The 15,316-nt window shown below is 42.4% G+C and overlaps 1 protein-coding gene across 2 annotated transcripts; it reads right to left on the bottom strand.

Annotated features, from left to right (window-relative positions):
* Positions 1–15,259, bottom strand: LOC135498578 (cytoplasmic aconitate hydratase-like). 2 transcript variants are annotated; one of them, XM_064788873.1, is made up of 17 exons: positions 15,225–15,259; positions 14,532–14,627; positions 14,075–14,243; positions 13,536–13,673; positions 10,800–10,931; positions 9,274–9,343; positions 7,871–8,054; positions 7,242–7,381; positions 6,477–6,749; positions 5,960–6,236; positions 4,912–5,132; positions 4,397–4,783; positions 3,658–3,800; positions 3,034–3,181; positions 2,376–2,498; positions 1,993–2,178; positions 1–1,497 (listed from the first exon to the last, which is right to left on the bottom strand). In XM_064788873.1, the coding sequence occupies exons 1-17, from the start codon at positions 15,238–15,240 to the stop codon at positions 1,387–1,389; spliced, it is 2,814 nt and encodes a 937-aa protein (XP_064644943.1). In that variant the 5' UTR covers positions 15,241–15,259; the 3' UTR covers positions 1–1,386. The 2 variants fall into 2 exon arrangements, with proteins under 2 accessions (XP_064644943.1, XP_064644944.1); XM_064788874.1 differs by lacking the exon at positions 10,800–10,931.
* Positions 15,260–15,316: the final 57 nt, after the last annotated feature.

Below are 15,316 nucleotides of genomic sequence, written 5' to 3'. Positions count from 1 at the left end.
TTAATTCTAATGTTCTTTAATTTATCCTGACAATCTCAATATCACATCATATTGATATATGTGTATCATCAGACAAATAAGAAAATTACAATGAACCATAAAAGATCTGTTTTTTGATAGAGATTTAATTGCTTTTAGTTTCCAAGTTCTAGCCAAAATGGTGGTACCTTATGCCAACTAATGCTGGTATGAACTTAACTCTGCACCATTGCCTTCAGTCAATAATAATAATAATAATAATAATAATAATAATGATAATAATAATCATGAGACTTCTATAGCGCTCAATCCAACTTGTTTCAGTCAGTCGAGCTTTACATTATTACCCCTAGCTATTGGCCTGTGCATTCGTGGTTCAAGCTCAACTCTCTGGGAGTATTACAGGTTCGAGCTGCAGCTATACAGCGCTCAGGACTATAGAGTGCCATCTCTGCCAGCTAGCCCATTTACTCCTGCGTTGAAAGAAGCAAGTAGGGTCAAGTGCCTTGCTCACAGACACAAAGACGAAACAGTGGCAACTCCTCCAAGTTTAGAGGGCGCCCCAAGTGCACAAACAGTTTGTTGATATCGGTGCCCATCTTCTTAGATCAAAATCTTAACCTCTCTATTATCTCGAGATACAACGTTTGCCATAACCGCATGCATATTTACAGACGTTGTAATTATTCTACATATTGCATCCAGGGCGGAGAAATTATCATTATTGTAAGAGGAAACCAGGTGTGAAGCATTTCTTAGTCACAGAACCTAATACTAAGCCAGACAGTTAAAGGCAGTACAAAATAAGTTTCGAATAACTACGAAAATATGTAGTTACCATGGCAACAACATACCATAGCAACCAAATATTGCACCTTGGTTACCAAGGTGCAAGACATCAACATACAACATCTCGGAATCCTTCTACCAATTTGGCTATATCCTTTAATACATTTTCTCGACTTTCTACATTTCTACTTCTTCAAGATCAATCTCCAACACATTTCATTTTTCTAATCAACAACTTATACAATACATCATCTTCATGATCATGATCATTTTAGAAAACAATTTTCGTCAAAGATGGCACAATTTTGCACAAATAGTCCCATTTTCACAGTACTGCAGAAATCCTCTACTGGCCACCAGCAAACCTACAGCTACATGGTGTTGGCTGTCAGTAGGACATTACAGAAAGGCCTTATCGCCTCAAAAATATCGACGTAACAATGGCAGGCGCCTGTGACGTCCATTAAACCATCCTACCATAATGACAGCCAACACCGCCTAGCGGATGCCGATATCATAGCCTTAGCAACATTTCATTTCCATAGCAACAGTCTGTTTCCGTAGCTAAATTTTCCTAACAACAGTTCCTTAGCAACCGTCAGTTTCCATTGTTACTATTTACAGCATGTTACGAATCATGTAGTTAAGAATGCCACCGTTCCTGAAGTATTCCAGTTCCACTTCGGTGTCGAATCGGGCGAGAACTTTGAAGCTCCGTCCATCGTTCACCTAAAAATAAAGAATATTTAGTTCATATAGTTATCATTTTAAGTGTCTGATGAGTCTTCTAAACTTGTGATGTAAGGTTGTTTCAGCCGCAATCTTTTTATCACTCATTGCAGCTATATTGCGCATCAAAGTGACAATTATTGCAAGCCACTGTGATAAAAATTGTCTGCGTGGTTTCGTGCCATGTTCCAAGAAGGGATCCTGAAGACCAATTTGTGAAACACTTAAAAGAGCTTGGTATTGAACAGACATATATTTTTCAGTTATTCCAAGGCCCAGTTGTTCAAAGCAAATTTTGTCACTAACCCCGACGTTAACTTTACTTGGCATCAAGTCTAAGGGCTTAGCTGAAGGAGATAACGCTTTGTTGACGCCAGCGTTAGGGACATAATTTGTTTTGAACAACCGGGCCCTGGCCTTTGATGCTGCCTTATGGCATACATGTGTCGGCAACGTATGACCAGGATGGATTTCGCCACTCGGAAGAATACCAACCTTGACTTCGTATATCTGGGTAGGTTTCAACTCGTCTGGCAGCGTTATCGAGAACTGCTCCTTGCCGGTGAGTCCGTGCGTCTCCGCGGTCTCTCCCTCGAGGTACTGCAGCGGCATAATGCCCATTCCGACCAGGTTGGACCTGTGGATACGTTCGTAGCTCTCCGCGATGACAGCGCGGATATTCTGTAAGAAAGGAAGCAAGGTTTGAAACGTATGATATGATATAGATGCTGTCTCACCCGACAGATACTGCTGTTGCATGAAACTTATCCTAATATCCTGGGTTAACCACAGTCAATGTAAACCCATTACAACAATGACAGCCTATAATTTTTTTACTGAGGAAAGACCGACTAAAATAAGACCAAAAAAATCCTCACTAGCATCCATGGTCCTTTGGCTGCCCAATCTCTCGACGATCCTGAACCATACTCCTTTCCAGCCAATATTATGACCTGTTTTTCTTCACTGCGGTACCGCTCTGCTGCGTCAAAGATGTCCATCTGAAGATGAAAATACACCTTGAGTTACAATCATGCCGAGGCAAGTTACAGAGTTTTGCTTGGGGGTGGATTTTGGGTTTGGTTAGGGTGCCAATGGGTGATAGGAAAGAAGGCTGTCATTTGCTGGTAGAAACTGCACCTGAAGAGTCCCAGTTTTTTACTCTAAACTTATCCCTGGGACTGTTCAATATAAAGTCATGGGAACATGGAAAGGTTTGTCCCTGGAATGCACACAAAAACCAGATTTTTTTAGTTTTCCAAAGATTTTTCCAAAAGAAGTTATAAGTGGTACTTTTCTTTATTGAAAACACCACTGAAATCAACAGAAATACCATATCCAGAGAAGCCCCTTCAAAGTTTTGAATTTTCTTCTTCAAAGTTCGCTCAGCGCTTGGATGGGTTATTCTCCAAAGGGTATTACTCCTCCAAGGTGGGATGAGCCTTTTACGTGCCACTACGCTTTTGTCCAATTGGGTCAATAGGCCTAGTGACTCCGTCTTCAGCAAAACAAATCCTGAAAGATACACGATCTTACCTGTTCTCCAGATGGAATGTGAACAGTCTTGGCACCAGCTTTCCCGATGAATTTGTTAACAAGTCGAATATTCGCAAAGGTTCCTCGCGCCATGACATCATCGTTCCCACGGCGTGAGCCGTACGAGTTGAATTCACGGGGTGTCAAACTGGAAAGGAATACCAGGGATAAACACACTGACCACACTTGTGTCCTTGGCCAATACACTTTACTTTTCCTGGCTAAGAAATGAACTGAGAAAGTGTGCTTTAGACTTCTTCTTCTTCCTCTTCAGAGTTTGCGCCGCATTTGCAAACGGCGCTATTTACCAGGGAGGAATGAGCATTGTCATTTCTAATCGGGTTTACTGACAGAGTAACTCCACACTCAGCCAATGAGAGGAATCCACGTGATCTTCTGTATGGGCACAGGCAACAGAAGGGACTTTTGTTTGAGCACCTCGACAGAGGGATGAAGCAATTTATGGTAAAGTGTCATGCTTATGGACACACAACAGCAGTGATCCTTCTGAGAGTCGAACCCATAAGCTCCTGATTATGAGACCGGCGCGCAATCACTATGCAACTAATCTCTTTCACTCCTTAGACGGAGATCATCTATTTTGAAACTACTGCTCAAACTTACCCTCTATTTGCAAGGTAACGGGCAGCAGGACTGGTACGCGAGATACTGCCAGCGGGGGATATGTGGTCTGTCGTAACCGAGTCGCCAAGATTGAGCAACACGTAGGCATCTTCAACACCTTTACTTCCTGGCACCTCACGAGTCTGAAAAAAAGATTTAAAAGACATTATCGGGTGTCGTGGATCCTGATCTTGCCGTGGTGGACCTTATGTGTGTCGCGGTGACCCTAAGGCACCTATTCCATAGAGCTATACCCTATACTATACTATACGCGAACAATAGTTTCATGGTCATGCACCCTTTGTGAAGCCATTGTTCGCGTATAGTGTAGTATACCGTATACCTCTATGGGGAAGGTGCCTCAGAGCTACGCCTGTGGGAGTCTTGGAGCAGTAGGCCCAACCATGCCAGACAGATTTTAGGCTAGGGTCCAATCCAAAGTTGGATCCGAGCGATGGTGATGACACTTGAAGGAGGTACCCCTCCACAGTTACTAGGCGGCTATGGGCCAACAATTCAATCTGTCGCGACTATGTGGCTGCAACTATGGCAGGTTCATCACGGTCGGTCCCTCACTCATGTGATAGAGGGCGACTCTTCAGCAGTGTAGGCTTCCTCCGGGGTCTCCAGTTTCCTCCTACTCTAACATTACAAATCACACAACTTTGTTTAAAGAGCTAATGTCCTTATTGACACTACCTCGATATATTTTTTTCAGAAATTATACACATTCGCTTACCATTTCCACGAAAAATGGCGGCGATTTGATATAGGTTGACGCAACGTCCCACGGATACAGCAAACTCTCTGGAGCCTCTAGCGCGTTCCAACGCTCATTCCCAAACTGAATCTTTGAATAAACCTCCTTAAACATCGAAGGGATCACAAATTTTCGTTCGACTTCTTGGATTTCTTCCCGCGTTGGCCAGATGTCGCGTAGGAACACTGGTTTGCCATCTTTGTTCGTTCCGATCGGTTCCGTTTCAAAGTCGATGAGGACTGTCCCCGCCAAGGCGTAGGCAATGACGAGAGGCGGAGAGGCAAGGTAGTTGGCTCGTGTCAGGGGATGGATGCGGCCCTCGAAGTTTCGGTTGCCAGAGAGGACACCACATGTGACCAGGTCTCCCTGAAATACGGATAGAATTTACTAAAATAAATAAACTGATTTTTCTTGACCACTCAACTTAAAGCGAGGAGGAACGGACCTCATTCTGCCAATACTGATACAAATATACAAATTTACATCATCTTTACCGTTTCGATTGCCTCTGTGACTGGCTCCGCTAGCGGGCCACTGTTCCCTATACAGGTCATGCATCCGTAACCTACGATGGAGAAACCTAGCTCGTCTAGGTACGGGACGACGCCCGACTCTGTGAGGTAGTACGTGACAACACCACTACCAGGTGATAGACTAGTTTTGACGTAAGGTGGCACGGTTAGTCCGGCTTCGACGGCTTTCTTGGCAACCAGGCCTAAAATGTGAGAAGAATGGATATGAACAGACCTAAAATGTCAGAGGAATGGATCAAGCGCATGGATACCTTACTAAATGTCTAGTACTCTGGTAAAAGTCAAAGGACCATGGTTTTGATTTTATGCAATCTGAAATATTTTAGTATCAAAAACTCATTCCTGTAACAAGATGAAGGAGAAACATTACCTTTCATCGAGAATTGTCAACATGATGGATATTCTTATACAAAATAAACAAGAATATCCCTATTGGAAGAATTTTTTTCTGTGGGTGTGAATTTCCGACATATGGAGTACACTTTCAATCATCCAGGCATTTGTATAATAACACCATGAAGTCAATCGGTTCACTGGATTCGAATTTACTGAGACTGTCTACAGTTTCACAATTGTCCATAATCACTTCTTCAGGACTGTGTTGTTCAGGTACGATCTCGCAACTTTCTGTGAGCAGTTATGGGATTGTAGTCACGGCCCGGTCCAACGTGAGTGACAAATTGAAACGCAAGCCAACATGTCGGTTGAGGGGAGGGGGATCTCATCGTTTGGCAATCACTTGTCTTATCCCTCTCTGAAATGCTATCAGTCTTCTCAGGGGAAATTGCGAGATAAGCAGACGACATCCGCAATCATTCAAACTCCAACCCAAGCAGACAACATGCACTACCAACATTTTCTCCAAAGTTACCCCGATTTTCTCAAAAACCATGCCACGAATATGAAACCTTTTGAACAAAAGATGATCATAATGACAGTCTCAATAAAGTTTGTTCAAATTTTTTCCTGTCCGATCTCCCCGACTGAAACAACAACAACAACAACATACCTGCACCGAGCATCACAGACGGGTTACTTGTATTCGTGCAACTGGTAATGGCCGCAATGACGACGTCACCATGCTTCAACATGAAGTCCTTCCCGTCAAATATCATTGGCACCTTGATTGAACGCTTGTCCTCTGGGATCGCGAATCCCTTGAAGCCGACTCTGGCCTCAAGGCAGCGCTTGAAGTCCTCCTTCATGTCGGTAACAGCCACTTTGTCATGGGGGCGTTTGGGGCCGGAGCAGCATGGCACGACAGTGCTGAGATCGAGCTCAATCACCTGAATGGAAGGAAAAAGGAAATTATTGATGCGGACTCAAAACTTTCCCAAAAATGCCCCGTGATGGAGAGATTTTTTTTAGTCACTGTGATCTGTCCCATGATAGTTGCTTGATTACAGGGGTATTAACAACCATTTTGGAAAGAAAAGGATGTTTTCCCAAACATTTTGGGCTGCGAAAATAAAGAGATTTACAGTATTTATCAAACTCAAGGTCACAAACTTCACCACTTCCCTCACCTCAGAAAATATCGGGTCGTTGCTCTCATTCATATAATCTCGAAACATCTTCGTCGCACGGAGATACGATTCGACAAACGCAATCTTATTTTCGTCACGGCCCGTCTGCCGGAGGTAGAGCATACTGATGTTGTCGACGGGGAAGTACCCAACAGTGGCGCCATACTCTGGACACATGTTGGAAATCGTCGCGCGGTCGGCGATGGAGAGCGTTGCGACACCTGGTCCAAAGAATTCGACGAATTTTCCCACGACGCCGACTTGCCGTAGATGCTGAAAGTAGGATGAAACAGGAGATGTTTGCATTTCTGTTTTAGTATTGAGACAAAAGAAGCAATATACATTTAGTTCCTGTCATGTTCATGGGGAATAAGGTGGCCCAGCAGGAGAACCTTGCTTGGGTGGAATGGTCACTTCACCGTTATTTTGCCTCAAAACTGGGCTGCCATCTCGCTTCGGCCTATATTTTAGCTCGGCCCTTGCAGTGTTTTGTAAGACAACTTAAACCTCCTCAGCTAAGATATGAAATACGACAGGCAGGGGAGGATCGAGGAGCCAGAAAGAGGTGGCCTGCACTGCAATTCACATCAAAATACCGAAATTTCATGGTCAATTTAGTAGTTTTTCATAAAATAGGGCAAGGACGTGCGTCTGATGCGTCCCTCCTTGGATAGGTGCCAGACAGGTAGGAGAAATCCTTCCCTACTGGTACCTAAGTGACCAAAATGGCCAGAAGTGAAAAGGGTTATGACCTCGAATATGTACCTTAGTGATGGTCAAAACAACATCTGTGGAAGTGACAAGAGAGCTGAGAATCCCTGTGATCTTGTAGCCCACGACCTTGGGAAGCACCATCGAGATAGACTGCCCCAGCATCACGGCCTCAGCCTCGATACCACCAACACCTGGAGAACATGGTCAAATCGAAAGTTATTGTTTATTCATTTATTAATCAAGGTTTCAAAGTTAATTAATTTAACACCATTTTGTTGAAGTTATCAAGATGATTCTGAAATCTGAGCAGTCAAGACCGGAAAAACGGTGCTCCGTCAGATGAAAATATCTTCTCCCAGACTACTTTCAATCTGGCAACACAGAATCACAAAGCTGCAAACCCTGAATTAATTCCAGTCCATATTTTGGTCTCACTTGGTTGATTTGCCCGCAAATTTTCACATGCTGCAAGTCCAACAGTAGCCAGGTAATTGGTAAGCTGACCCTCACAAAGCCATTTAATTTTTCACAATTTTTATTTCGCGATGGTTTTCGCAAGCATGACCAGAAGGTCATATTTAGGGGGGTCAAGAGTGTAAAAAGACTGTGGACGTTCCGTAACGGTTGGCAGCTATGCAGTCAAGACGCTTTGCTCACAGATGGACAGCAAATCGACTCACCCCATCCAACCACGCCGAGCCCATTGATCATGGTCGTGTGGCTATCCGTCCCAACCACACTGTCAGGGAACAACAGGTTGTTCTCGCTGAAGACGACCCTCGCAAGATGTTCGAGGTTCACCTGGTGGACGATTCCGGAACCGGGAGGGACGATCAGCATGTTCTTGAAGGCCTTGGCCCCCCACTGAAAAAAAGGGTGGAAAATATTGTAAAAGGCTTTTCTGATTAGGGCCATCAGATGAATATCTCGGGCGGTCATGAAAAAGAAGGAACTTTTTGCAATTTGTATTTTTATTTCCAATTAAAAGTACAGTGGAACCTCCCTTAGCGGACACCTCTCTTAAGGACAACCTCTCTATTAAGGACAACCTCTCTTCTAAGGACACTAGTTTTGGCCCCAAACTGGTTTTTTCCAATCGATTTGACCTCTCTATTCAGGACACCTCTATTAAGGACAGCACTTGTCGTCCCGAGGGTGTCCTTAACTGAGAGGTTCTACAGTACCTTAATGTCTCATCCAACAGATATAACAAGCTCGGTTTTTTTAGCTCATATTGTCGGGGATTAAGACGGGAACTGCCCCTTGCTAGGCACACGCGATAACCTTTCAACCATCGCGGCTCTAAACTGACAATCAGCACTGATAATCTATAAGCTCTTTGTCAGCCTCTGCATAGGACGCCAGTCAGCTTAATTAGTCGAGCTATTTATTGATCGAGTATCACACAGGTACAATACGAATGTACAAGGGGTGAAAATTGTCAACTATCACTGCAACTTCCTAGTGCCTTCTCAATAGAATCGTTGCATTGATCTTGCTCATTAGGAGCCAGCCTGTTAAATATTGCAGTCTGCTAATTGATGTGAGTGTTCGATGGTGACGAAATACTAAGGCGACTTTGTAGCAAAAATCAGTGTTTTTTATAACAGGTTGAGAGTTGAGTGTTAATGAGGACATTATTAGCTCCATAAACAATATTGGACGATATGTAATTCAAAGTAGGAGGAAACTGGAGACCCCGGAGGAAACCTATGCTGTTGAAGAAAGGTCACCCTCTCAACACATGAGGTGATCTAACTTGGAATCGAACCCACCACCACGCACTCATGCAGATTTCCGACATCGCTCCTTCAACAGGGCCACTCTGAGAGCCTGTCAGTTTGTATGAATATGATGGCAAAAGTGGAACTCCGTCCCGGGGGTGCGATTCTTTGGTAAATTTAAACTTTTTACTTTGACAAATGGTTTAGCCCTGCAGTCTTTAAAATTATGAAGCGTTTGTAATCGTTAATCTGGAAACACTACTCCAAAGTTTAAATTTCATAAACCGCGAACTAAAAATCGCCAGAAGCATTTCCGAGTTTACAGTATGACTGCCCAATGAGCACATTGGCCAACTAACCTTAAGGAAGTTGAACCTTTCCTTGTTTCGTTCAAATTCAAGTTCCTGGTTCTTCACAAGGGCGTCAGCTCTGTAAATGAAAAAAATAGCATCATTCGTCGAATAATCCATTGGATGATACTAACTTCACCAAGGCAAATCTATGATCGCCGGTCCACTGCACCTACCATTAGAACTTCAAGGTCCTCGCCTCTCTGTACTAGTGTGTGACACCATTTTGAGAGTCACACAGTGCAGAAGGTTGGGGAACTTCGAAAGCACAATCAAGAAAGTCGGGGCACTTTGATAGCTCTGTTTGTAGAGCAGTGGACCAGCACTCCAAGGATCTGCGGTTCCGATTCCAGTCAAGGCAACTAGATGTCTCATTACTAATTTCCTCCTTTCTTTACATGAGCAGCATAAGCAACCTATATTAAGCTTAATCTAGCCGTGGTTAATACCATACAGTGTTCTCCATTGAATCGACTCCCCAAAGCAATTACATCTGCTGAGACTCTCACCCAATTCAAATCCCTTCTTAAAACACACTTGTTTAATCTTCACTTCAAAAAATAGAGGAGGCAGCGCTTTGAGCAGGGTGACCTGGAAAGGCGCTTTACAAATTTTATATTTATATTTATTTATTTATTGCTTGTGCGACCCAGTTGGCATGGGAATGTCAAGTTGCAGGAGTGAGAAGACCAGTCCATTGCTATTGTTAGTCCAGTCGGCAACAAGACCAACAATAATTAAGAGACGAAAAAACCTAACCAACAGATGTTTTCGTAATTTGGCATCAATTTTAAAGCTGAAAAGCGAAATGATCATTCAAAATAAACCTTTTTTGACCAACAGAGCAAATATTTTTGTCGTTGTACAACAAAATTGGCCTCTGTGAGAAAACTTCATGAATGCCCGGGAGCACTGGGGAAAATACTGCTATATCACACCACATGGATAACCCCAAATTATTCACATGTGACTAACGACCCATTTTGGTGTGATGGGTGATATTTTACAACATGCACTAAGCAGAAAAGAGGGGGAACCACCAAACCTCTACAAGGATGAGAGAGGGAGAGCAAGAGAGGCACAGAGAGATAAGTGCAAGCAGGCAAGGAATTGGTTTGGTGTTGGGAGTGCTATCAGCAAAACAAGCTTATTATGACTTGCCCAAAAGCAGTACACATCCATTTTTAGCAATAAATACCCAAATTTTGATAAAAAGTTGACTTTTCAATTTGAACATCCGCAATACTTGTACCATTTCCAATACAAATTGCCCAGCCCCGAAATGAAAATGATTGTCGAAATAATTTAACAAGAAAAACACATAAAAAGAAGTGAAAGTGCCGAAAGATTTCTGGAATCAATTAGTTAGACGTAGTCTGCATAGTGGACTGCATTTGTTTTGAAATCGTCTACACCCAAAGCTAATATCATAATCAGGTACTAATTAACCCATTACTGTCTTGTTGCATTTTTGATACACCCAGTATTGTAAGCATTTTATTTCAAATTAACTGAATTCGTTAAAAAAGACGCACCCTTGTGTCGGCTTGTGGTGGAATGGGCAAACTTCTTCAAAACTTGGCGGACTCGAGTTGGGACACGAAGAACACGATTTAGACTTGGTGCAGGTTGCGCCACCACCAGGATTTGGCGAGAATTGCAGACGACTGGAAAGACAATTCGAAATCTAGCGTCAGCGATTTTAAAGCAAAGGGTGAGAAGCACTTTGAATTGATTCTAATGCTCACCTGTTTACTACTAGTGAACTTTTTGTGGGATTGACAAACTTTACATGCTGTGCAATTCAGGATTCCACACGTCTCCCGAAATATATAGAGGGTATTCCAGCGGCAAAAAAGGGTTTTTTGAGGGACAATTTTACCTAAAACTCGTCTATCCACACAAATATTTTTAGAAAATATGATCCGTTTCAAGTAAGAGCCACGTCCTATGCTGCCCTACCCCCACCCTACCCTACAGGGGCACAGCGATCTAACGGTTGATCTTGGCTGAAACACCCATGAAACTTAACCCTATGTCTAATGCAAAAAAAAAACGGAAAAAAGTCTCAAGTTTTAGCTACAAATTCATGTCTATTAAAATTTAGGAAGTGACTACTTGGCAAGCCTGGCTTACCAAACAGCGACTTTTTCTTGTCCTGAATGGAGAGCCGAACTCATTAATATTAAAGTAAAGTCTCCAGCTCGCCAAACAGGGTAGATTTTTTACCTGTTTGGCGAGCCCGGCTGGCCGAACAGGGTGGCTTTTTAGTGCTGTTTGGCAAGTGGCTCTCCAAACAGGACAAAAAAAGATGCCTGTTCGGCGAGCGGCTTGCCAAATAGACCCGGCCTAAAATTTAAGGGTATCTGAGGGTTTCTTTATGGAATATCACAGGATTTAAGGATTTAAGGGCAACCTTTTTTGAAGGTTTCTAATGTTTTAAAGGAGGCTAGGAACCCTGGCGGTCGTCAGACATAAAGCTTTCGCAACAACTTCTAAAGGCAGGCGCTTTGCCAAACAACTTTCTAAGCACAAGCAGCACTCTTTATCATGCACTATCAGAGTAGAGGGTAAGTTGGTACGATCTGCTAGATGGTAAGTTGGTACGATCTGCTAGATGGTAAGTTGGGTACGATCTGCTAGATGGTAAGTTGGTACGATCTGCAAGATGGTAAGTAGGGTACGATCTGCTAGATGGTAAGTTGGTACGATCTGCAAGATGGTAAGTAGGGTACGATCTGCTAGATGGTAAGTTGGTACGATCTGCTAGATGGTAAGTTGGTAAGATCTGCATACCCTCAATGAAGATTAGGGTACGGATACATGTAAAATTTGAGCAAAAAAAATTGCTTTTTTTGCATTTTTGACCTAGAAATGTGTTTTAAAACGAGATTATATTTACACACTTGGACGTAGAAATGTAAATAGGTGTCACGCAGAAATCAGTGGCAATTAAAAAATCAGACAGACGTTTTTACTCTGGCACATGAGTGGAATGCATTGAGAGAGAGAGAGGGTTAATTTAGGATCATTTCACTCAAGGTCAATGTGAAGTGACTGTCCCATGTCACATCACCTGAGTAACACACTGACCTTAGAAATGGACTTTGAAATTAATTGAATGAGAACGTCTCACAACACTGTGTAATAACAATACCTAATGTCTTATCATGCTCAAAACTAGAACAAATCATCAAAGTGTGCCAGTTACAGATTTCTAGTATTTGTCAAGGATTATTTATAACCTTTCCGCTTCGAGCTGGGAACACCACAGAGAGGAAAATGTTAGCAAATTAAGTTGTTAATTGATACTTGAAATAACACAGTGAGTTTTGTTGGAATCAGTGGTCTAGTGTTGTCAACTCTAAGTTGCAGATGACACAGTATGAAAAAACAAAACATTCATTTTTCTATGATAAAGGCTTTTAAAAACTCTCGGACAAGATCTCACAGATATTTTTCCGACGCGCACCTAGTTTTAGTCTCTGCTTTTTAACAAATAAATACCAGAGGATTGACAATCCTATGAATTATACGTTGCATTTTCATTAGCAATTTTCAAACATCTGTCAACATGCCACAACACCTGTTGTTTATATCACGCCAGAAGATGATCTAAGCTGGAGAGAACTACCCCTGGACCAATGAACATTCCCAGGTGCATACATCTGTTGTACCTTAAAGGGGTATGCTGTTCGTAATTACTGGTGGTCCAGTAAAATGGAAATGCCGTTTATTATGCAATGCCATAGTGCATTTATAATGCATACCAAGTTTCTGAAACTTATGTCTAGTATTGTGCGTCTGTTTTCACCACGGCATTGTTGAAATTTATTTGCAGGATGAATTTAGACAATTTGAAATTTTCAAATTCAATTACATATTTCAAATGTTTAGTGGATGGAGCAGGCCTTTAATCAGGGATGCCGATGAGATAAGGCAAAAAATAATTTTTATTTTATAATTTTGTCATTTGATCAGCACTCAATCGCACAAAAATACCTCTAAAATGCTCATTTTTGGTCAGATTTTGGAAAATCAAAAATCTACAGAGAGCCGAAACAGAGATATTTTCATTCTAGCCATCAAATTTAGCATTTAGTAAGCGGAAAGTCAAAATAATCCGGTGGATATCTTTGTTTATAAAATGACGTCCTTTGGGCAACTGTATTAAAAAAAATCTGCTTGAAATTCACAGATTTTGGCTTGACATTTCGAAAAAAGATCTCGGCCAGTACATGCAGCTGCAATTTATTTAAACAAAATTTTACCTCCTCGCGACATCGACTTGTACTGAATGGTCTATTACAAGATCGACAGGACAGATTGGGTTTATTTTTTCTGGGTCACCGTTGAGCGATTTGACAGCATCTCGCATGGCAGCAAAATCCACGACGGCAGGGACACCACTGGAAACAAATGAGAAAAGGCATAAAATTACAGACACACTCAGGACTGACAAGTGCCGTCCATAATAGAGAGGCATTCTGATTAGAGAGGTGTCCTGATTAGTGAGGTGTCCTGATTAGTGAGGTGTCCTGATTAGTGAGGTGTCCTGATTAGTGAGGTGTCCTGATTAGTGAGGTGTCCTGATTAGTGAGGTGTCCTGATTAGTGAGGTGTCCTGATTAGTGAGGTCAAATTGATTATTGAATGCAAACAATCGATCTCGGTCCAAAACTAGTCTCCGTGATAGAGATGTTGTCCTTGATAGAGAGGTGTCCTTAATAGAGAGGTGTCCTTAATAGAGAGGGCGTCCCTAATAGAGAGTTGTCTGCTGAGAGAGGTTCCACTATTACATCAAAACCTACGTAAAATCTTGTAGGATGACTCGTGATGGCTTGAAGGGTATCTCAACACTTTTGTCTTGGTTCTCCGTCCAGTTCAATATCTTTTCAACGTCCGTCTTCCTGATGTGAAACTCGTCACAATTACGAACTGCCGACTCCAGCAGAACTCGAATTGAGAAAGGAAGTTTTTCTGAAAAGAACAAGGATGTTTGTGTTTTTCATTTTGACTCAGGAGGACAAGAGGTGACATCTTTAGCAAAGCGGATATAGAAATTGTTACCAAAAAATTGACTACTAGTACTACTATTGAATACTCATTTGGGAGAAATAGTTAAAGGCTCTGTGTTTGTACGTCATGAAGTTTTATGGAAAATGTGGCGTTGTCATATTTTTGACAGAGCATCAGCAGGATGAACATGTCACAAATCTAATGAGGTTTAAAGTTCCTTGCCTGAGGTCACAAGCAAGGCCAACTTACCATAGCGTTCGTCATTGAGGGCGGTCAGGTTGAAGAACTTGAAGTCCTGGCCAGAGATGGCCAGGGACTCCAGGAGACCAGAGTAGGGGTTGCCTGCTGAAAAGAGAAACTAGAAGTTAGACTAGAGCATACAGTGGAGGACAGGGAGAAAAGTTACAATAGCAATTTACATTACCGGCAAGCTCGCATTCAGGTTGACACAATGCAAAGTTCAGATGTACCGTAGAGGGGCTACTTGACCCCAATTACCCAACTCCGCCTTGCCCACACCCTGGCCCCGGGATTCGGCCTCGTGGCCAAAACCAGGATGTGGAGCGTGGGCCAAATGCAACATCACAGTATCCAGACGGATAATAACAACATCAGTGAAAACACCCCAACCCAACACCGAGTGTCAGTGTCCTCGACACAACCCACCACAAGTTCAGTCATGTACATCATGTACATCATGTACATCATGTACATACATGACATAACCATGTACATCTTGTACAGGAACAGTGTAAAATGTACAGCAAGAATAGGGACAATCATAACAGGGTTTCAAAAGCACTTTTAGGGACGACCCAACCAAAATTTTACACTGTCACACAACTCGAGATATAAAGTAATCTTTTGGATGAGTAATTTATTTTCCGAAATATGTCACAATCATCACATTCTACATTTATTGTGGGGAATCTAATATCCAACCTGAAATAGTCGCCATCACGGTCTTTGGACTTGTCACGAGCACTTTGCTTGCCTTGGCCACTTGTAAAGACCATTTTCATTGGTTAAAAAAC

This window comes from Lineus longissimus, chromosome 14 (genome assembly GCF_910592395.1).
Source record: "Lineus longissimus chromosome 14, tnLinLong1.2, whole genome shotgun sequence".
Classification (NCBI taxonomy): Eukaryota; Metazoa; Nemertea; class Pilidiophora; order Heteronemertea; family Lineidae; genus Lineus; species Lineus longissimus.
This window is presented reverse-complemented; position numbering and strand designations above follow the sequence as displayed.